The sequence below is a fragment of the Sylvia atricapilla genome, chromosome 2, assembly GCF_009819655.1.
Source record: "Sylvia atricapilla isolate bSylAtr1 chromosome 2, bSylAtr1.pri, whole genome shotgun sequence".
In the NCBI taxonomy this organism is placed as follows: Eukaryota; Metazoa; Chordata; class Aves; order Passeriformes; family Sylviidae; genus Sylvia; species Sylvia atricapilla.
In genome coordinates, this window is record NC_089141.1 from 12,665,079 (window position 1) to 12,689,508 (window position 24,430).

A 24,430-nucleotide genomic window follows, 5' to 3' on the forward strand; every position below is an offset into this window, starting at 1 on the left:
GGATTGTTGTTTTCTATTTTCCCAAGCAGCGACTGAACTATGTGCTTAAAATTGCTAAGTGGTTGAAAAGCTGAAGATTTGAAACCCAAATTCAAATAATCTGAAGCTGTGCAAGTAATCTGGCCAAGAAACTAAGCTGACTGAAAGCACAGAGCAGTGTCACACAGCTATGTAAGAGAGAATGTGACAGTGTTAAGTAGGATTTATTTATAGCTACAGGGGATGTATCCAAAAAGTACAAACTCCCTTGTGCTGGAAAGGTGATCTTGCCCAGGCTTTTCCTCTCCACAATTATTGCCATGTTGCTGGGATGAGGAAGGAGAAGTTTAGTAAAAAACTATAGTGGTGGTATTGCTTGGAGTAGTTATTTATGAGGCTTTTGGAAGATTCAGTGCTAAACTCTTTTCTTCTTAACTCTTCTCTCTCCCACATAGGCATCTTTGCACTCTGAGCCATTCTCAAAGAGGAAAGGATGATGCTCAGGGGCAGCAGGCTCTTCCTCTCTCCAGTGCAAACCCCTGAAGGCCATGTGAGATTGTCAGGCTTCCAGTTATTCCAGAACTTCAGTGCCAAAATATCCCATAAAGATCCACACCAGGGAGCCAAGTCCCTTCACAGCTCTATAAAATGCAGTCTCTTTCTGGTTATGAGTCTTTCCCAAACTGTTTTATGTTGTGAAGAGTCATTGAGCGGTGACAGTTTTCTAACTCCTGTGCTGCCTCTTAGGATTTCATAGAGTCTTCGGTGGCACTTTTCCAGTCTGATGATGAAGATGGGAAGGCATTGGACATCATCAATGAAGAAATCCCTGATTTGGAGCAAGCTGGATTTGGCCCTGAGACAAGGTCAATCCTTGTGAAGAGTGGCGTGTAAGTCTACTCCAGTGTATGGGTGGGACTGTTAAACATCTCTGTGCACATTTGGGTGCATCTTCTCACAGGCTGTATTCCACACTGTACACGTGGTAAATATTTGGAGAAGAAAAGTGTTTATTTAAATTTCCTTGGGAACTGGAAGGGAAATAATAATTTTCCGTATCTCTCATGCCTACACCTTGATTTGTATCCAAGCGTTCTTGTTTCACAGAAAAGGTTTGTGATGTTCCCCCAGAGCAGTCACACAGTTTCATGGCAGTATTACTGAAAAGATATTTTAGAATTATTAAGAACTGGTATAACTTTTGGGGCAGGTAGAGCATGTCCAGAAAGGATGAGATGTGCTGTATTTGTAATAAAGTCAGACTGCTGGCACTAAAAATTAAAATACTTTTTATAGAACTATGAAAACTAAAACACGAAAGACATTAAGGGAAAAGAGCACTGTGGAATCATGTGGGTTTCAGACATTTGAAAGTAATTTTTAAAATGCAGTATTAATATTGTCATAACTACCCTAATAGTGATGGGGATCAGAAACTGAAGTGAGAGACCTGAACTGCTTATGTAGGGATTGGTGATTAGTGTCTCATGAGGATTATGTGCAAGAATGAAAGGCTGAGGCTCAGTTTGGAGAGGAGGGATACAAATGAGAGCTGCAAAATCCTGAAGGTGGTAAGACAAGATTAATGCAGTTCCCAGAATCTTGCATGACAACAGAAATGCTTTACAGAACAGGAGATTGTTGTAAAGCAGATTTTGATGTGGGAAGGAAAAAGGGTTTTCCTACACCAGAGGCAGTGAGTTTCTGGAACTTGGTGCTGAAGGGGCTGTGGTAGCAGAGAGCACCAGGAGCTTAAAATAAGCATTAGATAAATTAACAGCAAACAGATTGACCACTGGAAGATAAAAGTAAAATGGGTAAGGACATGCCCTTATATCCCTAATATAACAGTCCCAGAGCTGAGTGAGTGAGAGACGAATCACCAAAAGTGGGTGATTTAGTGGTGTCTAACTATCCCCCATCTGCCACTGTGCAGGGTTAGAGGGACCCTCTAGTTGGGGGTTTCTTTCTTCCTAAATTGCAACAGGGAAAGTAGGGTGGGAGAAGTTTGAGCTGCCAACTATTGCAGACTTTTGTTTTCTCTCATTAAATCTTTCTCAGTTACTTCTCTTTCTTCTTGCACCATTTTTCCTAAACCCAACTGGAAAAGCTGTAAGAAAGGCTCGTCTCAGGGGATGCCAAACAGGCAAAGATTTAATTAAGAGAGATTCAAAAAGAGATTCAAAAAGTTCTCAATTAAATGTTCTTTCCTCCGAATTTCTGAGCAGGCCATCATCTCACAGTGAATTTGATGGGAAGGCAGACAACCAAAATCTTGTGTTTGTCGAAGTAGGGAAAAGCAGAAAATCAAGTGTGTGACAGTTTTGTGCCTCTCACCAGGTTTAATGTTGCACTGTCTGCAAGGTGGACATTTTGTTGTGCTTGACTTGCTGTTATTTTCAAAATACTCAGAAAAATGTGATGCTTTCAGTTTAATTTTTGTGTCGTTCTCCAGGTGGGTGGCATATCAGCAGAAATATTTCTGTGGAGAACAATATGTATTGGAGAAAGGAAAATACAAATGCTTCTTTGACTGGGGAGGATCTAGTAAAACCATCATGTCAATTCGACCTGTTAAGTTGGTGAGTTGCCAGAATTTAAGGGAAAACCTTAAAAGAAATGAGACCTTTGGAGTTCAGAGTTAACCATAATATTTAAACAGGAGAGCCCACATTATGACAACCTGTTTTCTTGGAAACAATTTAAAGACTCTTATGGAAGGCATAATGAGTCTGTTCAGGATGGAGACTTAAATGCACACTATGGATCTTTCTGTCTTTTGAGAAAATTGTCAGGGAAACTTCCTAAGAAGAATTTCCCTTTGGCAGACTGCATACATAATAAATATAGCCTGGCCTGGAAAGATTAATTTGCCTTAAAACATAGTAATTTATAATGCCTACTTGATAATGTATTTAAAAATACTTGAGAATTTATCTGGCCTGTGTTGTTACATAATAGAATTCTCTTAGGGCTTTTTTCTTACTTTTATGCTAAAATATTTGTACTAGATACAGTGAATAAAGACAGGAAATATTTTTAGTCCATTATTCAATCCAAGGTAGTGCCAGCTCACCCAAACAGATTAGCGCCAGCACTGTCAAAACGCTAATGCAAAACAAAGACAATTTTCAGCCAGAAGTATTAGATGATAATAAGTAATAAATTATTAATAAGTAATAAATTACAGGAATACAAAAGGAATATTTAACCTTATTTTGAAGAGCACATGTTGAGAGTGATGTCTTCTGTTGCTTTCAATTCTGTCTTTTTTTTCAAGAAACAGCCTTAAAAGTAAATGCAGAGACATTTACATGGACTCCCATGCACATAATGGGAACTAATTAATGCTGATGCAAGTTCTCTGTATGAAAGCCACTGAACAATCAGGCAGGTAGTTGTGATCTTACAGGCAGCTCATGGCAGAAACTGGGGAAGAGAATTGTACCAAAAGCCGGGGAAGGTTTTTTCCCCTCTACTTCCGAGTTCACACGTTACAGATTTCAGGCAGCTTGGCACATCTCTTAGGAAATTAATTGTAATTAATGTTGGGGTTTTCTAATATGTATATATGTGTTTATTATTGCAGGAGCCCCTTGGGATGAATGAGCCTCCACATTTGGTATGTTGACATTATGTAACAGTCTCTAGTATTAAAGTGCACTTAATAATTAAATGCAGGTAACGTTGAATGCCGTGCTTCCGATGATATTTCAGGTGATGCTTTGGTATTGTCACCTTGCTACAGCAAATCAGTAATGGAGGAAAGTGGTAGATGGATAAAAGTAAAGTCTGCTAGGTGTTCTGCTCTTTGCTTTATTCTGGGTCATACCCTTTAGTATTCTATCCCCAAAAATGCAAGCAGTCCAATAGGTTCTGAGTGACTTTGGGTCACTACAGCTTTTTACTTCCCACTTCTTTCCCTCCTGTTGCTGGGAACTCACCTTCTCATCCATTCATGCTTCTCTTTATGGCAGATTTGCTTTCCATTATTTTGCATTGCATCCAGTTTGTCATTCCTATGTTCATGTGTGAGGTGAAGATGAAAATATAAACTGCAGAAAACAGAACTGTGCATTTCAAACCTGCAGATGCATCAACACCTGGAAGTTGGGTTTTTTTAGTCTTGGATGCTGGTAGTTCTGCTTTCCAAGGCAGGTAGAGCTGCTCCTTGAGAGTCCGTTTTAAGAGCCAGACACATCCTGATCATGATAAATGTGTGATGAATTTATGATACATTCTGACAGTTTCCCTGAAAGTTGTGTCTAACTTGGTGATAACTTATTAAGAGAAAGTAATCCCTATAATTCACTCTTAGTCTCAAAAATTACCTAGTTTAGGGTCTTAAAGTTTGGTCCTTACCGTACAAGGTTATTTTCCATTAATGGATCTTTGAGTTACCCCTCTGAAACACAGACCTGCTCTGTGTTCATGACCATGTGTGCTCTGTGTCCCCTGCAATGTTCTGTCCCAACAGGGCTCTCCCCCTGTCCAGCATGAGTTGTGCAATTGATCTTTTTCTGTCTCGCTATCATGGGTGATGGTCTGAGTGATTTTATTGCCCTCTCTGACGTGCTTTGAATTAAGCAAATTTGGGAAAGTTTATTTCGAGAAACATGACTTCTTTTCAAACAAAAGATATTTTAGAGCACTGGGGTTCTGTTTCAGCAAATTAAAGTATTTTGTCATCTGGACACAATTTCTTTCTTGCTTGGATGGGAAATGTTGTGCATTGTGTTACTTAGCAGGTGGACCACACCCTCCTTTTTCTTCAGTTCTACCATTTTATCATTAACCCAGGACTACAGGAAATGTTTCCTGTCTGAAGACATAATTGGTGTATTATTTTAGCCTTAAACACTGACTTCCTGCCCAGCCTATTCACATGGCAGTTTGCAGCCAAATCCAAAGACTTGCAAGTAGGTTCACCAGAGGGTCTTGCTAAATCATACCAGATAAAATAACTGACTCAGGTAAAACTGGTGGGGTTTCAACAGTTTAAGATAATTTCATTTCCATCTCAAATTCTTCTGGTTTTTTTCAGTATCTCCCAAACTCTATTCTTTGAGTGTGTTATTCCAGTGTTGCAGAGCCTTAAGATCAGTTCAAACCTTTGAAGTTTCAATAAAATTTTCAATAAAAGCTTTACAGGCTTTTTATTTCCAGAAATGTGAAAAAACCTCTGTGTGTGTATATGCAGAGACACCTTTAAATATTGACATGTACTGGATTGTATTTTCTCTCGTGTGGTCTTTTAATAACAGCCCTAACCCCACTTGTGTAAAAATAACTATTCTGACTTACCACAATCCTGGTTTACATAGGATTCTGCCTTGGGGCTAGAGAAGAAAGAACATATTTCAAATCACTACAGTTCTTCTAGGACAGGAAATATTTTGAGTAGTTTTTAATGGGAGAACATTTAATCACTTAGGATAAATAAAAGACAGGCACTTGGATGAATATCATGAGTTTCACATTCAGAGTAAAACAGAAGTTTTCTTCAGGAAAACCAGTCTCTTAGTTTGGAACTTCTAAGCTTGGTACATGTGAGCTGGCAAATCCTTAAACATCCTGATGTTTGACCCTTGAATAAGTCATATATTGGTTGTTTTGAATGATTGTGCATTCTCCCACCTTTACTAAGCATAGGTCTGAACTAAGGGAACTGTTTGCACTGTCTATAAGACTGTCTTTTTTTCATTTCTGTTCTTATCAGATTGAAAAGGAGCAAAATTTTCTTAAATCTCTCAATAACTCCCCTGACCTTTTCTGCCTGCCGAGCTTCCTAATAAACCCAGTACACAGAGTGTAAGAAATCACCAACTCTGCAAAGCCATTCATTTCATTTATTAACATAAAGCTTTGCCCAGCAAGAACAAAGCCTCTTTTAGCATCAGGTGACTTGTGCAGATGATTTAGGAAGCAGAGATAATTGCTGTGCAACCCTGCATATTTGTACTTTAATATTCTATCCGCTGGATTTTTGGGAAGTGAAGCAGTAATGTCAGACTCTGACAAAGTGGAGATGGCTGCAGTTGGAGACTAATTACAGTGTTTGCACTGAGGAATCACTGCTTCACCCCAGCTTTTGTCAAATTAAGACCCTCATTCATCACCAGATAAATTCTATGTTAAAATGAGTCGTGAATCTTTTTTAAAAGCCTTGCATAGCACGTGCCCTATGGAAGAAAGGCAGTGTGTATATGTATATATATTCCCTTTTGTAAAGAGCTTGGATATGGGTGGGTAGAAAATACAGTGTAATTACACCTTAAATAGGTGCTTTGTGACATAGCAGTGCAGTTGTACTTACAGAAAAGTCAGGTACACTTTATTAATTTTATTTTAGCTGATCCATGCTCTCCAATTAGCTCCCATAGCCTGCAAGACCAGCTTAAGCCTTTCTTGTTCTTTCTAACAGGAAACATTCATTTCTTTTAAAAACATTGACTGAACTTTTCCATAAAATCATTTGCTGACACTTGTGTTTGGCCTTCTCACTCTGTGCTGGCAAAAGCACTTGATTTCTTTTCTTTGGCAGGAAGCTTGGCCAATTTGGGGCATGAAGGGGGAAGTAGCTCTTGCAACAGCCATCGTGTTTTTCTTCCATTACAGAATATGAGGTCTTCTCTTGATGCACTTAAATTTTTCATTCTTTTCCAGGCTCTCTTTCAGGCTTTCAAATGAAATTCATGTCAGTTACATGGGGGCAGCCCAAGGGTGCAGAATTCTGGGTGTCTTTGCTATAGATTGTAGCCTGCATCATACCAGGGTTTCTTTTTTGTTTTGGTGGGGGCTTTAGGGGGTTTTTATGTGTGATTTTTGGTTTAGGTTTATTTCAGGGGTTTTTTTGGAGGGAATGGGTTTGTTCGTTTGGGCTTTTTGCTTATTACTTTGGATGAGGTTGGTGTTTTGTGGGGTTGATTGTTTCTTGTCTGTTTGGTTTTTTCTGTTTTTACTTTTATTGCAACATTTTGAGCCTTCTTGCTTTTTTGGGATGAACTGATCACATCTTACTGGCAGGGTGTGGTTCACTGTGCCTTGCAGTTCTTTACCATGACATACAAAAGCATCTCGGCTGAACTTCAGAGGTCCCCAGATCCCTCAGAAATCCTCCTGCTAGCTCTGAAATGAAAAGCCACCTGCAAGCACTCTGATCACAGAAGATTTCAGGGCACTTTGTCAATAGCAGCTCTGTGTCTTTTGACCAGCATTTCCCCATCCTGCTTTGAGCACTGGGTTGCTGAGCTGTAGTGAGAGTTAAGCTGCAGTTCAGGGAGACTTTGGGTGGAGGATACCAGCCTTGAGTCCTGCTGTTCTCATTTTTGCCTGGGCCCCCTCCTGCTGCAGTTGAATTTACACTTGATAACTCTGCTTGCCTTAGCATCACTGGGAAGCCTCCTGTGCCATCCCACATATGACAAAATACTTGATATTTTTTAAAATTTCTTCATTTCTAAAAATAAAGCAGCTGTAGAAAATGTAAAAGATTCTTTGCATGACAATTCATTCAATTAATTGTATCTTTGTGAGTTGAATGAGTACTTCTCTGAGAGTACAGCTTTCTCTGTTTACATTAATGATAATGCCTTCATTTTCCTTCTAGTCATTGTTTTTGTTTTGTTTTGTTCTTGTAGCTCAAAGCTTTCAGTAATACACATTTCCAAGGAGCATGTGTAGATTTCACAGCAGAAGTTTCTGATTTTACATCATTCATACCATGTTCTTTTAAGGTTCTCCGGGGATGGTAAGTGTCTGTTGTTTTACATGCCATCATTTTCAGTATTATGAATTTTTTTTTTTTTTAATGTTACAAAATTTCAGACAGCTGAAAGCACATAACCCATGCCCATCATCTTCCATCATGTCTTAGGCCCTTTGTCCTGCAAGGCATCTCAGTAACTCTCATCCTGTCCTTGGTTTGGGTACTATGCATTTTGCTCTCCCAAGGGAAGGTTTGCACAGTTACTGTGACTGCTTTTTTAACTCCAGTTAGAATTTATTCCAGATTTGGAGAACTTTGGTACAGTGGAAGAGTCTGAATTCCACTCAGCGTTGTTTGACTCTGGAACTGAGGTTTCTATACCACATAATTTGATTTGGTTGCTTTGCTGCATAGCCTTTCAAGTCACCTTACTTTAAGGTGACAAGAACAAAGAAAATTTTTTATTCCTTTTGTCCTTAGCAAGTATTAGGTCTTGAAAAAAACATACTGTAAATAAGTAGCTGGAGTAGCTTATCTTTTTTTGTTCCATTATTCTTGCAGTTGGCTCCTGTGTTACGAAGGGGAAACCACTGACAATCACTGTGTGCTGGAAGAAGGCCTCTATGTTGACCTCAGTTCCTGTGGCTGCCCAACTGCTACAATCAAATCCCTCAAGCCTATTCAATATGTAAGACTTCACTGGGTAAAAAAAAAAACATTTGGGAACTCTTTTCCTTGTCAGAGTCTGAAGCGAGTACTTGTCCTAAACAAACTCCCAGTTAGGGAAAAGAGGGAGGTTTGTTTTCTTGGCTCACGGGGGTTTTTGGGCTGGGAACAGGTCAGGCTGCATGCTCACTTGCACTTGTTCTTGGGTGTTCTGGGTGTAAAGTTGTTCTGTTTTTTGGAAGTGAGACACAAGAGCCTCCATGGCCAGGGGGTTGCACAGGAATGCCTTTTGCACTCCAGAGCACGTGAGAGACAACCTTTTATCCATCCCATTGTAACCCTGCACACAGGACATACAAACCTACGGTCTTGATGTGCCTTGGAAAATTTTGGTGTGCTCTTATGCAGGAACATCAAAGATGAGCTGTAACCCTGTTGGTAAAAGAGAAGCAAGTGGCTTCTCTGCCCCCTCCTCTCTGGCACTGGCCACCAGCTTCTCCAAAACTCTTCCTCCTTCCCTTATCGCAGGACACAAACTCAGCCTACGTAGTGTGTGCCCGTCAGTGCAACTCCTGTGAAGCTAGACTTCTGTGATTACTCAGTTCAGCTTTTTCACATGCTAACTCCTTTTTACCATTTCTGAACAGCTTTTAGAAAGAAAAGAAAAAAAGCCCCAAACCCTAAGCAAATGGAAATACCAAACCCATGGGCCTGGTGGAAGGATGTACAACTCCAATTGGAGAGCTGGACTTTTCACCAGACTATACAGATATAGTGACTTCCCACCTGCTGAGAGCCTGGGGTTTAGATTAAAGTTCTCCTTTTTAAGTTAGGCTTTTGGACTGTGCTGTGCCAAATCCAAGTGAAGTTTTGACATCAAATAATAGTAGGCCTCATCCAAATCCCCCTGCCTGTAATCTCACAGGGAAGTAAATATGAAGTTTGGCATGGTAGGAGACTACTGGCAGCCCTTGATTCCCGAGGGCCAGGCCCTGGAAGAAGTGTGTTTGTCAGGCTGTGTGTGGGAAGCTCGCACACTTCTTCCTCTGCTTTTGCACCTCTTAGTTTGGTTCTTTTCTTGCCAATTGCAGCCCTTGCATTTCCCAAAATCAAGGCACTAAACAGCATAAAATGCCACTGAACCCTACCTGTTTGCCCTCAGAGCCCCTAGGGCAGTGCTGGGGACCCTGGTGTGGCACAGACGTGACCCAGAGCATGAAGCAGGTCACAGCCAGGAGCAGCCACAGTTAATTCTGAGCATTGTCCACATACAGTGCACTGTTCTTGGAACAGAGCCTCTTTTATTACAGCACGTTTCTCTTAGCTCATTCCAGAGAGGAGCAAGCCTGTTCCCAAGGGGCATTGTTGTGTAGCTTGATTGAATTCATTTGTGGCGTTGGGAACCCCTTCCATTATTCAGCTCTGAGCTTACCAGCCTCATTTCAGAGCTGAGGTGTGTCCCTGGTACTTTCATGTGAGAAGGAGAACTTTTAACCCTGACACCAAGCCCTGCATGTGCATTGTCTCCTGCTCTCCTTTCAGTGACATGTAATTGCTGCAAGTGGAACTGTGGAGGAGTCCCACGCTGGGAACTTTCCATTTCTTCTATAGAAAATGCAGCTTTGATGGAAATATACCATTTGCAAACAAATGTAACAATTGCACTGAATGGAAAAAGAAAAAGTTAATTTTTTTCTGTTGAAGAAAGTAAAGTTTTGAGTTTTTAGTTTGAGGACTGCCAGAAATGTAATTTGTTTGTCTAAGAGCTTAATTGCACAACAAAATGAAAATTTTCCTTCTAAATCACTGAGTTGGTCCAACTAAAATATAAAAAAAAAAAAAAAAGAAAAGTCCTTTCAGGGTAACAAAAGATTATTTGGATAAGAAGATAGGCTCATATTAGTGATAGTTTGATGATTTCTCTGTAGTGACAGTATTTTAGGTTGGCTAATTTTTATTCCAGCTCTGAGCTCTTGGCGGGATGGTTTATGTGTTGTCTGGTGAAAAGTGAAGTTGTCAGCATTTAGGTATGGCATGCTGCTCCCCACATCCTCTGCACACACACTCTCCCATTTCACAAGAAATTCAAATTAATACGGTTCCATTGGTTATTTCCCCATTTGTTGTGCACTGGCATCATGGAGGAATTCAGCACATCTTTGCAGCCAGTTTCCTCTGTTCCTGATGAAGTTTCCTCTCTCCCATCACCCCTTATTCTCCAAGGTGTATAATACTCAAACTAAATCTTTAGGAGGCTCTAGCTGTGCTTTTTTCCTGCTTTTCCATTTTGCTCAAATACAGGTTGGACTGTTTTATCATCCTCAGAGCATTTAGGAAAAGCTGTGGAGTAACAGCGGGATATGAAGAAGGAACAACTGACACTAATGTTATATGTCTCTCATCATCTCCTTTCATCTAAAACTACCAAAGCACTCTTCCAGAAAAGCCTGGTGATGAAATGTGCTGTTGTGTTGTTGTTAACAACCCTCCTGCAGGCAGGTGAAAGTGGGGCCCAGGTTCAGTGTTGCTGCAGAGGTGCAGGTTTCTGTGCCTGCATCAGCAAGGACTTGCCTTTTGTACTGCCATGGATTCATGGAGAGGAAATGTGAGCCCTTGCCCAGCTGCAAGAGAGCAGGTGAAGGCAGCTGGGCCATTTATAGGGCCATGGTGGCTTATTGGGACATTTGTCCAGTGTTTGCAGCTTGAGGAGGTTAATCTTTTGGGATAGATAGTCTTGCAATGGGGAGTTCAGCTCTGGTGCTGCCTTTTCTCAGGTGTGTTGTTTGGAAAAATTCCATGTCATATTTGGTGTGATTTACATGGACAAAAGTGCCCAGGATTCTGCAGGGAGCAATTAGCTTTCCTTCTAAAGTGTTACCTTCAACCTGTAAATTAAACTAGTCTCCCAGTTTTTCAAACCAAAAATTAGATGCAGGTTGTAGGTTATGCAATGCTTTTTCTGTTTGGTTGGTGGTTTTTTCTCTTTTCTTCTGAGGCATTTTTTATTCTTGCTATGATCAATCGTGATAATTCTTGTATTTCTGTATTATCTTCTCTAAGTTAAATACAACTGTTAAGTGATCTCCCCGGCACTCCTGTGAGGCAAATAAATAAATCAGCTACAAAGTCTCACTTTGGATTTCTCCCTTTTGCCTTTATTAGGCTTTCCCATCAAAGTTTGCAAAACGTAAGTTAGCCAAAAACAAAACATAAAAAAAAAAGTGTGAGGGAAAATATGTTTTTGGATGGGCCCTTTCCAAAAGGGCTTTATGAGTAAAAATGCTCACAACTTTCATAATGAAAAATTATCCATAGTTAAAATTACACTGTTTGCTCTAAGCATGTGTGAAAATTCACCTGTGCACTTGGTTTTCAGTTCTAGTGCCCTTTGGTCATCTTCTTTGTGTCTGTACACTACTGAGGAAGCTCGTCTTGCACTGATCCTTGTTTCATCTCAAACACCTCATGCTTGCATTGTGGGTTTTTTCCTGAAATGGTGAAGCATAAAAATCTGTTCTGAATTGTCCAAAATCGTGTGCTTCACTAGAAGCAGAGTAAAAATCATTGAGGGGGAAGCCTGAGCTGAGTTGAACCGTGCAAGAAATTTTTAGTATGTTGATTTTTAATGTTGATTTTCCATGCTTACCTGTGTCATTTTCATTGCACCATGTGCTGTGTTAGCCACAGGACGACACACCTGTTAAGTAAAGTACATCAGTGTATTTAGCAGTTTACAAGGCTGCTCATATCTTGAAATGCTGTGTAAATACAGCTTTCCTTAGTCACTGATCTCTTGAATATAATAAATCCCTTCAAGTTCCCCTCTGGACAGTTGCATGAAAAAAACAGGACGAGCAAAACCTCTTAAAATATTACTGGTGCTGGTTTAAGCAAAGGCAGTCAGTTCCTTCACACATAAAAATCATGTTAAGAAATTCTGTAGTGCTTTGTTATTCTCACAATTGGCAAGCTTTTCCCAAAGCATGGCATTTCAGGTATTTTCCTTGAAATAACTGTGAAAAGAAGCTGAAGTAATGCTGACCTAGACATGGGAATGAGTAAATATAGATGTCTTTGACTCACCTTTCAGGTGAAAGTGCTCCTCAGCATTCTGCAAGAAAGGCTGGGAGCAAGATGCCTCCCAGCCTAACAGCATAGCCCCAAACCTTGTTTTGCACTGTTGCCAGTTTCCATGGAGCTGTGAAAACAAAGTCAGAGAAAAAAAAAAGCCAGGCCAAAGTCACTGCTGCCAGCTATTGGCCTAGAAGGGAATACAGAACGTGAGGAATCTCTGTATATGGCTGTGGAAACAGGAGAGCTTAGGGCTTGGCACAGCAGCCTGGATTCTCCCTGGACTTGGAGAAGGTCATGTCTGCAAGGTCACTGCATCTCTCCTGAGGTCTGCCTGGAGCAGAGGGGTCAGAGTCACCAGTGGTGTGTCAGGGACTTCGAGCAGCTGGACAGGGAATTCTCAGACCTCTCAGTCCCAACAGTCACAAGCACAGCACAGCTGGAATCATTTTAATTGTCTCCAGCAGTTTGCTGTTGTGGTTCCTGTGTGTAAATGGATTTGCTGGGTCAGTGACTTGTCCGTCTAGAACAGCAGCCCTGTCTCTTCACACCCTCAGTGTTGCAACAGCAGGATCAATATTTAGGTTGGGGTAATGGCCAGAACACAGATGCCAAATGTTTCTCATGGTTAGCAATGCACTTGTGAGTTGTTGGGCCTGTTCTGGGCATGACTTCTGGTGTCCACTCCGGTGAAAGGCAGTGCCAAGGCAAACAGGACTGTGGTGGTTCTGCCTGGCTGAGCAAAGCAATCTCAGGAGTAGCTGTCTGCACTAGGCCTGCTGCTCTGGGTTTCAAAGTGAGCCTTTAGCTCTAAATCTGATCACCCCATCCAGCAGAAGGTACTTGGGAAGAGCTGACATTCCAAAATAAAAACGTTACAGGTTTTAATCTCTTTCTGGTGTGCAACATTAGATTTTGGGAGTACAGTAGGCTTTAAAAATCTCTCTGAGTGGACAATCCCAAGCTCTTCTTCAAAATGTCTCAGTGACCCCTGTGTCCCTGCAGTGTTCCCTGCCTTAGGCAGTCTCTCAGGCACTGGCTGGCAGAGAAGGCAATCTCTGAGGCACAGTCTGACTAACCAGCTGCATACCAAGGGCACTGAGTCAGTGCAAGCAAATCCGTGTATCCTGACAAACCCCTGAGCTTTTAGAGACACTTCCTTCTTCAAACATGAAAATTCATTTATCTTAACTACTCAGTGCCTGTGTCAACTTTAGTTGAGGATTTTGTTTCGTTTATTTCACCTGAGGCCATGTCCTTGCTGCAAGAGAAATCCCAAATTTTGCCTGAGCCAGCTATCTCAGGGTAACATCTAAAAGAAAATGCCTTTCCTGAAGAGGCACCTCCCTGAGTTAGTCAGACGTGTTCCCTCTTCCTTTCCAGGTGTAAACTGGTTTTAGGCTAAAAATGCTGAAGCATTGTATAAGTGTTCCTTGTGTTAAGGCACAGAATTTGTGTATTTAAATCTACTTCCTCTGTTTTTCTGCTGGCCTTAAACCTGCACCACATTTTCATGCAAACTGATCTTTTTGTTTGCTTTCATAGGCAATCTGTCAACTGTAGAAAAGGACATTAGGTGAAAAATGTTTCAATTCTACATGAGAGTGTAGAATTTACTAATTATGCTCTTCCTTCAAGATTGTCAGAAGAAAAATAGGAATGTCTGTTAAAAACATTGAGGACTTTTTAGTTGACCTTTCTGATCTTTTACAGTTTGTAAAATGCTTTTGTAAGAAACATTCTTAAAATGTTTGCAGTGAACTATAGCTAATTGAAGTCTGTGGACAACAAGACTTTGATTTGACTCATTATTTTAGATGCATGTTCCATCAATAAGTAAATTAAGTGGATTTTTGAAAAGCAGTCAAGGCCCTGATGATACTAAATGGATCAAAATTAGTTTTTTCCAAACAGAGGCCTTTGCATCACTTTGGTGTCTCTGTGCCTGGCCTGTGTCACTGATGGCAAAGCCACTGATAAATGCAGTTAGTTTCAGCTCTGTGTGCTGTGGGGTTTTCTCTTGTTGTTACATTTGCTGAGAGAGCACAAGCTAACCCAAAAGCATTGTAGGAAATTCAGCTGAAGTGGGCCAATGTGTGCATCATCTCTAACAACTGAAGTTAGACCATTCCCACTAAAACTTCGGTCTTTTTTTTTTTCTCCTTCCTCCTCCCCCAGGTTTTTGCTGAGCCTTCTATCAGTCTGTTCAGCCTGGAATGCTGCAAGGGCAGAGAGCTGCACTTCAGTGAACCAGTCAATTCTGTTTTGAACGAGGACCTTCATTTTTACACCCAGTCTGTGTGGGTGAGAAGTGGACTGTAAGTATGGAATAAACTTCTCTGTCTGTCTTGCACTATAGGAGCTAACATTGTCCCATGATCATTGCCTTGTTCATAGGATGGTTTACATTCTTCACTTCTATTTTGAGGCTTTATAAGGCAGGTAGTGTAAACTCTGAGTGCCTTTATTAACAGGCTGTAAAATGCCAGCTATAAACTGCAGTGATTTGAACTACTGCAGTGGCTTGGGGAGTCTTGATGTGCTGACTGGCTGCCAGAGAAGCAGTAGTTTCTGAGAGGAGCTCAGGGTGGATCTGACAGCTGGAACAGTAATTTGCTTCTGTTATTAGTTTAACCCTCCTGCAGGAGTGTGAATGTACACGCAGGTTCTTCTGTGAAAACATTTCACATCTGCAGAAGTGGCCTTCTCACCTCTTCCACATGTCTACCTTTCACTTTTTAGAAGAGCTTCCAAGTGTTCTGTTTTCAGCCAGGTTTTCAGCCTCCACACCCACAGCAGCAACAAATAACTTGCAGAGTCTTATCCTGCAACCGAGAGTGCCTGGAAACTGCTGTTCTCCTAATGGGACACACATTTCCTATGTTTATGTTTGACCTTTCCCCACCTTTTCCACACGGGCAAGGCTGTAATTTTCTTGAGAGAATAGTGAACAAAAGTTTCCCCACAGAGCTTCACCAATTCACAACAGTTGCCAACATTTGGGCCACTTCCACCCTGAACCTTTGCTGAAAATACAGAAGTGTGTGTGTGTGTTGTCTGGAAAGTCAATCCCTTTGCCCCAGCAGCTGACTGCAAAGGAAGGGTGATGGCTTTGGGACCACGTGGCAAGAAAGCACAGGAGAGTGAGTGCAGCAGGCCAGCCCTTCTGCATCTTCTGCTCATTTTTGGGTGTCCAGGGCAGGTTACCTGCCTCCCTGTCTCTGGGATGGGTTCAGGGCAGAAAGGCTGGATTTCCTCTTCTCGATGCTTCCTTGGAAAGAGACCTCCAGCAGCCTGTCCCCATCCCACAGCAGACAGGTAACCTAAGGGCTGAGGGTGTCAGGTCATTGTGGGGTCCTAGAGGGTTTGTTTGCCTTATCTGGGATTCAGAGTTCAGGAAGGCAGGTTTAGAGGGTTTTTGGCTCCTTGTCCCAAAGCCTGCTGTCAGCTTTAGGCAAATAGCAAAGATTTATGTAAACACTCCGATGGCATCCTGCTGCCAGGATTAGGTAAAAGGTTCCTTCCTGAGTCAACTGGCCACCTCAGCAAGGCACAAACCTGGAATCTGCTTTGGCAAAGGGTGCTGGGATTCTCAGAGGTGTGGGAGAGGTGGCACAGCCTGTGTGAGAGCAGAGCTGAATTTTGCCTGTGTCACTGAATGCCAGGAGCACAACCTGGCTTCTGATGGTCATCACTGTAAGTCTTTCCCCTTTCTGTTCCCTGTAAATGTCTGCCTTGAAACTGCATTCCACATGAGACTACTGTTCATGCTCCAAGAGTAATGTTAACAGTGAATTCTCAGTGACTTGACAGAAACCTTTGCAAGGGAAAAAAAGGCCAGGAATGTGTTCAGGGTATGAGGGAGACACAGGGGCAGTCAGGCTGCCCTGAACACCTGCTAGTCAGGAGGTGTGCACTTTGTTTGAAGAAACAGGGACCCAGCCTCATTGCCAGGCAGCTCAGCTGGCACAGCTGAGCCTCCCTGGAGCCCTGAGCAGGGCTGGCTCTCAGTTTCTCTGAGCTGTGGGCACTGGGCAAAGCAATTGCAGGTGCCGTGAGGCTGTGGGTGTTTTCTCAGTGGCTCAGAGCACAGCCATCCCTCCTGTTCCTGGCAGCTGACCTGTAAAACAGGTAACCTGGGAAACCAGCACTTGCTTTGTGTTCAGAGGAGTTAATGAGTCAGACATTTAGGAGTCACTGTCCACACAGCAATGTGCTATTGATATAAACAGAAGGGATCTGTGCTCTTGGGGCTGCCTTTGTGAGCAGCATTTACTGAGCAGATGCCCAGATAACAAGGGGTCTGTATGAGCCAGTGCTTTAACTGGGTCTTCCAGGACTCAGCCACATCCAGGGTGTATTCATGACAGGAAAATCTGCTGCAGCAGGGTGTGGGGTTTGGAGTGAATACCTGTAATGTGTTTTCAGACACGTGGAATTGTATAAAAAGCTTTGACTGCAACAAAAGCATCAGGCAAGATCCTCTCGTAATGAATGTGCACAACCAGGCAAAGCTGCAAGTGTGGCTCCCTAGTTTCCTGACACAGGCCTGCTGAAACCAGCATTATTCCCATCTGGGCTCATGTAAAGGTTCTCCTTTTTGTGGGGAAAAAAATGGAGAGGGGAAATAAGAAGTGTAGTTTACCAATTTTAGGCAGACAGACAGAAAAGGGGTCTGAATTCCAGCAGAAGGCAGTCATCCCACTGAAATGGATGGCATTTTGCAGCCCAGAAAGAGAGGCTTGATATGAGCATCACTGTGGAGAGATTTGGAGGCTCCCAAGAGCACAGCGCTGAGCTGCAGTTTAGTTCTGCTGTGGATAACAAGTCCCCTTTTACTTTCTGTTTTGTGTATCCAGGTGGATTGCCTATGAGGGATGCAATTTTTTGGGAAAGCAGATTCTGCTGGAGCCCAGGGAGATTCCCAACTGGGGTGAACACAGTGGCTGGAAAGTGATTGGCTCCCTTCGTCCTGTGAAGCAGGTACTGTAAGGCTGAGTGGGAAAAAGGGGGTTTATGGACAGGGGTTTGTGCACAGGGATCAGTTCCACCACCAAGCACTTTAGGGTGTGTTGTACTCCTTAAATCAGGCCAAATGACAGCCAGAAGGACCCACTGGGAGATGGCTGAAGCAGGAGACGCCTCTAGTGGCAGTTACTGAGATCTGTGTTAGGTTCCTAAAGGGAAATAATTCCCAGTTTCTTGGTGCCAAGTTTCGTTTTTCTGGATTGCTCACTAGCATGTTCTGTGCATGCTCTTTTTACATTTTTGCCATATAACAATATAATGAGGAAGCCAACTCCACACTGGTTTGTTTCATAATTAACATAAATGGAAGCAAGAGCAAATTTTATTGTGCTGTAGCCTGGATTTCCAAAAGAGGCAAAGTTCATATGCAGTTCCCTACTGTAGTAAGTTAGCTGAGACTCCATTATCTTCATGCAGGAAAAGCCAATTCTTTATTTTCACAACTCATTTTATACAGACCTCGTCTGCAGCTTTCATTGGTTAACAGCTCTCTTGCCAATTACTCTGTTGGTCAGCAAAAGGTATTCTACTTGTCTATCAAATCTCTCTAGTCTGGTGTTGTTTATGTGTTTTCTTTACTGATTCTCATGGGACAAATCCCTTGTTAGTGCAGGTGCATTTGTTTTTCAATCCAAGAATAAGTTGTCATGCTAATGAATTTTCATGTAAAGATTGTTTTTGCATGGGAACTTGCAAATTAGTTAGAAGAAGGGGCAGGGTAACTTTGGCAATTTAGCAGAGCAGGCTTGATTTTATGAGGTCTTTCTTTTATAATTCTTTTATCTGTCACAACATTTCTCCCTTTTTTATTAATTAAAAAAGCTCCTATGTTCTGATGGTAAAACAATTTGCATCTTATTAAGGCTATTAGCAATTATATATTGGATATGGGGTAAGATATGTAAAAAAGCAATTACAATCAGCAAAACTTAGGAAATCCAATCATGTCACTGACACAGGGTCTCACAGCATGAGAAAAATAAAAATAATGTCCAATGCCTCTAGGGGAAATAAATTGAGATAAGGAGCATTGTTTGCAAGTCCAAATAGTTGAGAGTCAGGAGAAGTGCATTAGCTGGAAATGTTGCTCTTTGACATCACTGGCTGTCTTTGTGGGAGGCTGGAACAGGGAATAGCTGAAGAAGGTTAGCAGGAACACTGTACCATGATGGTGGCAAAAGGCTTTTTTTGACAAGTTTCCCCTGTAAGTCTCCTGGCACAGCCATGCTCTGGCACTCCTACTTTTGCTCCTGTTCTGATTACAAAGGCTGGGTGAAGTCATTTCTCTTCTCACTGGGCCTCATTTTCTCAGAGGCAATTGATGTCTGACCAAATGAGTAGATGACTACTTTTAACCTGTTGATGATAAAAACACATGCATATCTTCTCTTTAGGTTAATAAATCAATTAGGCTTTGCTGTTGTACACTCAGCTGGGATTTAGAGTTAATGGTCTTTTTTCCAAATTTTTAATGTGAATATTGCATTATTCAAAATGATTTGTTGTCTTAATCTTTAATGTACATATTGCATTATTTGAATCTTCTGAAAGGATTAAATCCCCCCCTCCTTTTTTTTTTTTTTTTAATGAGATGCATGTCTTTTGTTATGACTGTGAAGGGAACATCAGAACAGAACAGTATATGTAGTGAAACCTGAAACTTACAGCAATCAGGAATAATTCAAATACAACAATCAGGAATATTTCAGATAACAGACGTAATTAATAACACATGTGAAATTAGGTAATTAGCAATCTCTGAGATACTATACCATTATCTCAGAGTCTGCTAACAGCTGATAAACTTCAAATCAGTGAAGAATTGGATAATCATCTCTAGAAAATGATTCCCAAGCTCACTTCAGAAATAGGTCCAGCTGTCTTATCAATCAGTTCAGATTGCTAAGTCGAAGTTACTTGAGTATTGTTTTAATGCAGAAAACACCTGGGTCTGTTGGCAAATTTCTCATCCAGAAATTATGGATGACAATTTTCAAGGCCTGGCCACCGCCCGAGCTCAAACTAGGAGAGAATTCCCAAGACATATTTTAAAACAAGGCTCTTAAGAATCTTGGGGTGAAAGACTGATTGAACCATCTAATAGCTGCTCTCCTCTGAAGTTCTCTCAGGATAGGGACACTTTAAACACAGCAAACCGTTGGAGTGGGACAAGTGGGACAAGAACTGGGACTGCATCTGATTACTGGGGGTAAAGGTCACAATGCCATCAGTTCAGTGGAGACTTTCCACAAGGCTCAGAGATCGTTTCTTGAAACTCTGAAAAATACTTAAAGATCATGAGACAGCACTGGGTCAAACCATGGAGCCAGTGCAGAGAGTAGCTAGAGGCAGCCTGGTCTGAGAGATGCATAAGCAGCTGGAGAACAAAAAAGGATCCTGGAATGACACGTGTCTTGTAGATAAATACACAAAGAGATGGTAAAGGACATGAAAAGCTGGCTATAAAACAATAATATTAACTTAGGAATAATGCCTATTATCACTATGGAATTAACGTTGTTCCAACAGACCTCACCTTTGAGACAGAAGTGGGTCAAGCCACAGACTCTTGTCCAATAACGTAAAAAGGTCCTGGTTTATACTTTAGAATTCAGCCATCCTGATCCTAACCACTCACTGACTTCTGAGTGCAGCAAACTCCCACCACAGGGTTCCTTTTGCAGCCTTTCACTGCTGGTTATTTCCTGCTAGAACATGACTGCAAGTGTTTCCTTGCAGCCTCTCACTGCAGGATTTCCCCCAGCTCAGCTCTGACTGCAAACTGCCAGCTGCAGCCCCAGGCTGAGCCCAGAGCAGATTCCCCACAGCACTGAGTGTATCTCCCATTTGGGCAGTCTTCAGTCTTCCCAAAGCCTTCCTTCAGTACTTCCACTTCATTTTTCCTCAGGATCCTCCCCTGATTAGCTAAGCCGTTCTTTTACCATGCTCATAACACCGCTGTGACTTATCAGGGGTGAGGTGTGTAACCTTTTCTCCTAAAAACAGATCAGTTGTAAATATTGAAAAAGTTGAGATAATATATTCCAAACATTCGTGTATGTATAGCAGTAAAATGTAACAAAAGAAAACACTGAACAACTACTGGTAAAAGCTTTAATAGCTCAGATTGAATAACACTTAAACCTGGTATAAACGAATTTTGACAGCAGTAAAGCTTGACAAAACACACTCAATAGAACTCTGCCTTAAAAGGACTTGGTATTAATAAAATGTAGCTCAATTATTACCTCAGTAAAACAGAAGGTATGCTTAAGATTAAGTTAATCATTATTAATACTGAATACAACTGTGATCTATATAAAACTGGAATAAACATTGTCTAAACTTAAAAATACTGAAACTTAGCAGACATGAAATTTACAAATTTAACTTAATTGAACTTAGCCTTGCTTAACTTAACAGAAGGTAAGAGAGCATTGTATTATTTGACCTTAACCAAACATTACTGCAGATTAATGCCTTTAAAAGTTACAGATACGACAAGATGTAGCTTATTCTACTGTTATTAACACAAAAAGAAAATGAAAAAGTGAACAATCTGTAAGAGAAATAACAACAGGATGGTGTATTGGAGGGATAAGAGTTGTAACAAGCATATTAAACTTAAAAGTAATTTAGTTATGAGAAAACTGCAGATTTCACAGAAACAAATTTAGTAAGACTTTTTAGAGTGCAGGGTTACTGAAAAAATATAACGTGTAATTTGGCAGACTGCTGAACAGCTGAGTAGCTTCTCACGGTTTTATTTTTGTACATACAAATGTATGTATTTATTTTATATATACCATAATTTCATCTAGCAAATTTGTTAACATTCTTGTTAAAGAAATCAGACTCTGTTGAAATCTTTGACAGCTATAATAAGGCACTGCGTTTACTGCTTTCTATCTCTCCAGCAACCGTAAAACTGTAAAATACTAGAATTCAGTAAGAAAACAAAATTAACTTCAGAACCCCAATTATCAACACATTTTCCAGGCATTCAGACACAGTCTGTAAAGCGTCATTAAACGGAGAACCCACTGGGCGCTGGAGAGGGGGCTGAGCTGCCGCAGGGAAAAAGGAGAGGAGGGGAAAGAGAAACAACAAGGGCGGCCGCGGTGAGCCCACGGGGATCCGCAGGGATGAGAGCCCGAACCCCGCGGGGGGAAAGCCGAGGGGAAAAGCGGCACGAAAACACCTCTACGAGCCGCGTGTAGCAAAAGGGGGAAACACCGAAAACAAGTACAGAAAAGGCTCCAAAGGCACAAAGCGCCGCCGGGCTGTTGAGGAGCCCGCGCAGAGAGCGGGAGGGAGGCGGGGACGCCATCGGAACCTTGGGCTTGGGGAGGAGCTGTGCTGCGGGAAATGCGCTCCGGCCTCTGCCGGCTGCAGACCTCGCGTGTGGAGCCGCGAGCTGACCGGGGCTCGGGGTTTTCTGGAGGATAAAACCTCACCCGAGGGGCCGCCGTGGCCTCTGCCCGCCGCCGTGGGCCCTGCCCGCCGCCGCGGTTCCCGTGAGGCGGGGGCCGCCCGCATTGCCGCCCGGGGACACTGTGTCCGGCCGGAGCGCTGCTGCAGCGGCGCACGCTCGCGGGTTCCGTGTCCGTGCCCTCTGTGGGATCCCTCGGGCTGGGAGCGGCTCCGCGGCGCCTTTTCCAGCAGCGGGAACTCCCGGGCTGATATCGCCCGGATTTCACCCCGCTTTCAAACTCACTCTGGACGTGACTCCGCGGCCCCGCCTGCGCACCTTCGCGCGTATACGCTCCGCGGCGCGTAAATGCGTGCTACGTGGTGCGTAATTTGAGCGAATTTTATTGTGCTGTAGCCTGGATTTCCAAAAGAGGCAAAGCTCATATGCAGTTCCCTGCTGTAGTAAGTTAGCCGAGACTCCGTTTTCTTCATGCAGGAAAAGCCAAGTCTTTATTTTCACAATTCATTTTATACAGACCTCGTCTGCAGCTTTCATTGGTTAACAGCTCTCTTGCCAATTACTCTGTTGGTCAGCAAAAGGTATTCTACTTGTCTATCAAATCTCTCTAGTCTGGTGTTGTTTATGTGTTTTCTTTACTGATTCTCATGGGACAAATCCCTTGTTAGTGCAGGTGCATTTGTTTTTCAATCCAGGAATAAGTTGTCATGCTAATGAATTTTCATGTAAAGATTGTTTTTGCATGGGAACTTGCTAATAACTTAGCCTGTCACTTCTAACTTTCGCCATTTAGCAGAGCAGGCATGATTTTATGAGGTCTTTCTTTTATAATTCTTTTACCTGCCACGAGAGTTCCCATCAGGTTTTCCCCTCTCTGCCTCACCCCAGGTAACTCCAATTTGAGTCTCCTTCAAAGGTTCAGGTCTCTAAACCAAAAAGAGTAACTAAACATTCTCCTGCTACAGGTTTTGTTTATGGATGCTTGGTGGGAGAGAGGCCTTATTGTCTGGAGCTCAGGCTTTGTTTTAATATGGTAAAAAGGAGATTTAAAGCCCCCAGCAAAAAAGCTGTGCTGGAGTTGGGGTTCCAGCAGAGCTGCTCTTTATTTGCACTGAAACCAATGAGTAATAGAGCAAAACCCTGCAAATATATCCTTTTTATTTCTTGAGTAAACCAATAAATAGGGATACCGGGTCAGTGCCCCGTTTCCCATGTATGCTCAAAACCAGTGGTGTATCTCTCTGCCATAAACTCCAGTTAGTGAGGGCTGAAGTTGCTGGATATGTAACTCGGCAAGTTTTGTGTCCCAAGGATTAAAAGCTTGTGGAGTGCAGCTCACTTACTGCCTTTGGAACGAGTGAAAGGTGCTGAACTAGGCTTCTTTATAGATCACAGGAATTAGTTCTACAGCCATAATTACATTTAAAAAACCAACCCAACCTAACCTAACTACCATTGCTGTTTATAGCTGCCCATGTGCATGTGAAAAACCACTTTCTGTGCTTCACGTGCACGTTTTGTTTCCAACCAGAAAATTCCCGAACATCCTCAGCTGGGAACAAAACCGAAGCATAGGGTGTAGAGGCCGGAGGGGGGCCCCCTGAGCAGTGGGGTTGCTGTGTGTGGTAACCGTGTGCCTTGCCCCCGCAGCCGGCCGTGTACCTGCGGCTGAGGAACAGGGCGCAGGGGCGGTACCTGAGCGTGGCCGGGAGCCTGGCGGACATCAGGGCGGCCTCGGTGTGCGCGGCCCCGCGCCGCAGCGGCAGCGCCCAGCTCTGGCACTACTGCCGCGGGCTCCTCAGGGCCAAGGTGAGTCCCAGGGTCATTTCCTAGTTCTGTGATGCTGCGCCTGATGGTCTGTTATTTAAAAAAGCTGTTGGTTTCACACTGAAGAAATGACCATCACCTTTGATCAAGCAGCTGGTTGGGTGTTGAATATTCTGTTCCTTGCTTGCATCCCAGGGTTTTCCCAACTACAGCACGATTTCCTGCCGTGTGCTCAGTCCTGACACAGGGCAGGCACAATACTGAGGCTCTGTGTCCTGGATCTCACTGCTCTCCTTGTTTCTTAGGCCAACAATGCCTGTCTGGATGTCATTGGGGGCAGAGACCTGCCTGGGGCCAAAGTCGCCCTCTGGACAGAACATGGGAAGGACAGGCAAAAGTGGAGACTCAACGAGGATGGAACCATCAGTTCATACCTCAGTGAGCAACTGGTGCTTGATATTAAAGGTATTTGAAAACACTCTAAACCTCATAGGTTTTAGGTGTGTTTTTTGATTAAAGTTAGCTTCCAAATTCCAGGGTTTTTTTGGGGGGGACCTAAGTCAGAAACTGAATCCTACCTTTCCTGTGCAGTTGCTTGGCAGTGGGACAAGAAACAGCAGGGAGGAACCTTTCTCTTTCGATTGCAGAGGTTTATTTTGATCAGATAAATCACTTCAGCTGTGCTTTGGGGAGTTAAGTAGTGCAGAGGCCAAAAGTGCAAGTTACAGAAGACAAAATGGTGAAGGAAAATCAAGCACAGAATAGCTCAAAAAGGGAAA

General features: G+C 42.5%; 1 protein-coding gene across 1 annotated transcript in view; it reads left to right on the forward strand.

The window, feature by feature from the left end:
- The window catches only part of CRYBG3 (crystallin beta-gamma domain containing 3), an 85,477-nt gene that overhangs the window by 59,275 nt on the left and 1,772 nt on the right, over nucleotides 1-24,430 (forward strand). Inside the window, exons 13-21 of the mRNA XM_066340830.1 lie at nucleotides 727-869; nucleotides 2,435-2,561; nucleotides 3,569-3,601; nucleotides 7,620-7,729; nucleotides 8,249-8,375; nucleotides 14,603-14,742; nucleotides 17,284-17,407; nucleotides 23,535-23,693; nucleotides 23,957-24,116. Coding sequence (XP_066196927.1) covers nucleotides 727-869; nucleotides 2,435-2,561; nucleotides 3,569-3,601; nucleotides 7,620-7,729; nucleotides 8,249-8,375; nucleotides 14,603-14,742; nucleotides 17,284-17,407; nucleotides 23,535-23,693; nucleotides 23,957-24,116 — 1,123 coding nt within the window. The remainder of the gene's footprint in view (nucleotides 1-726; nucleotides 870-2,434; nucleotides 2,562-3,568; nucleotides 3,602-7,619; nucleotides 7,730-8,248; nucleotides 8,376-14,602; nucleotides 14,743-17,283; nucleotides 17,408-23,534; nucleotides 23,694-23,956; nucleotides 24,117-24,430) is intronic.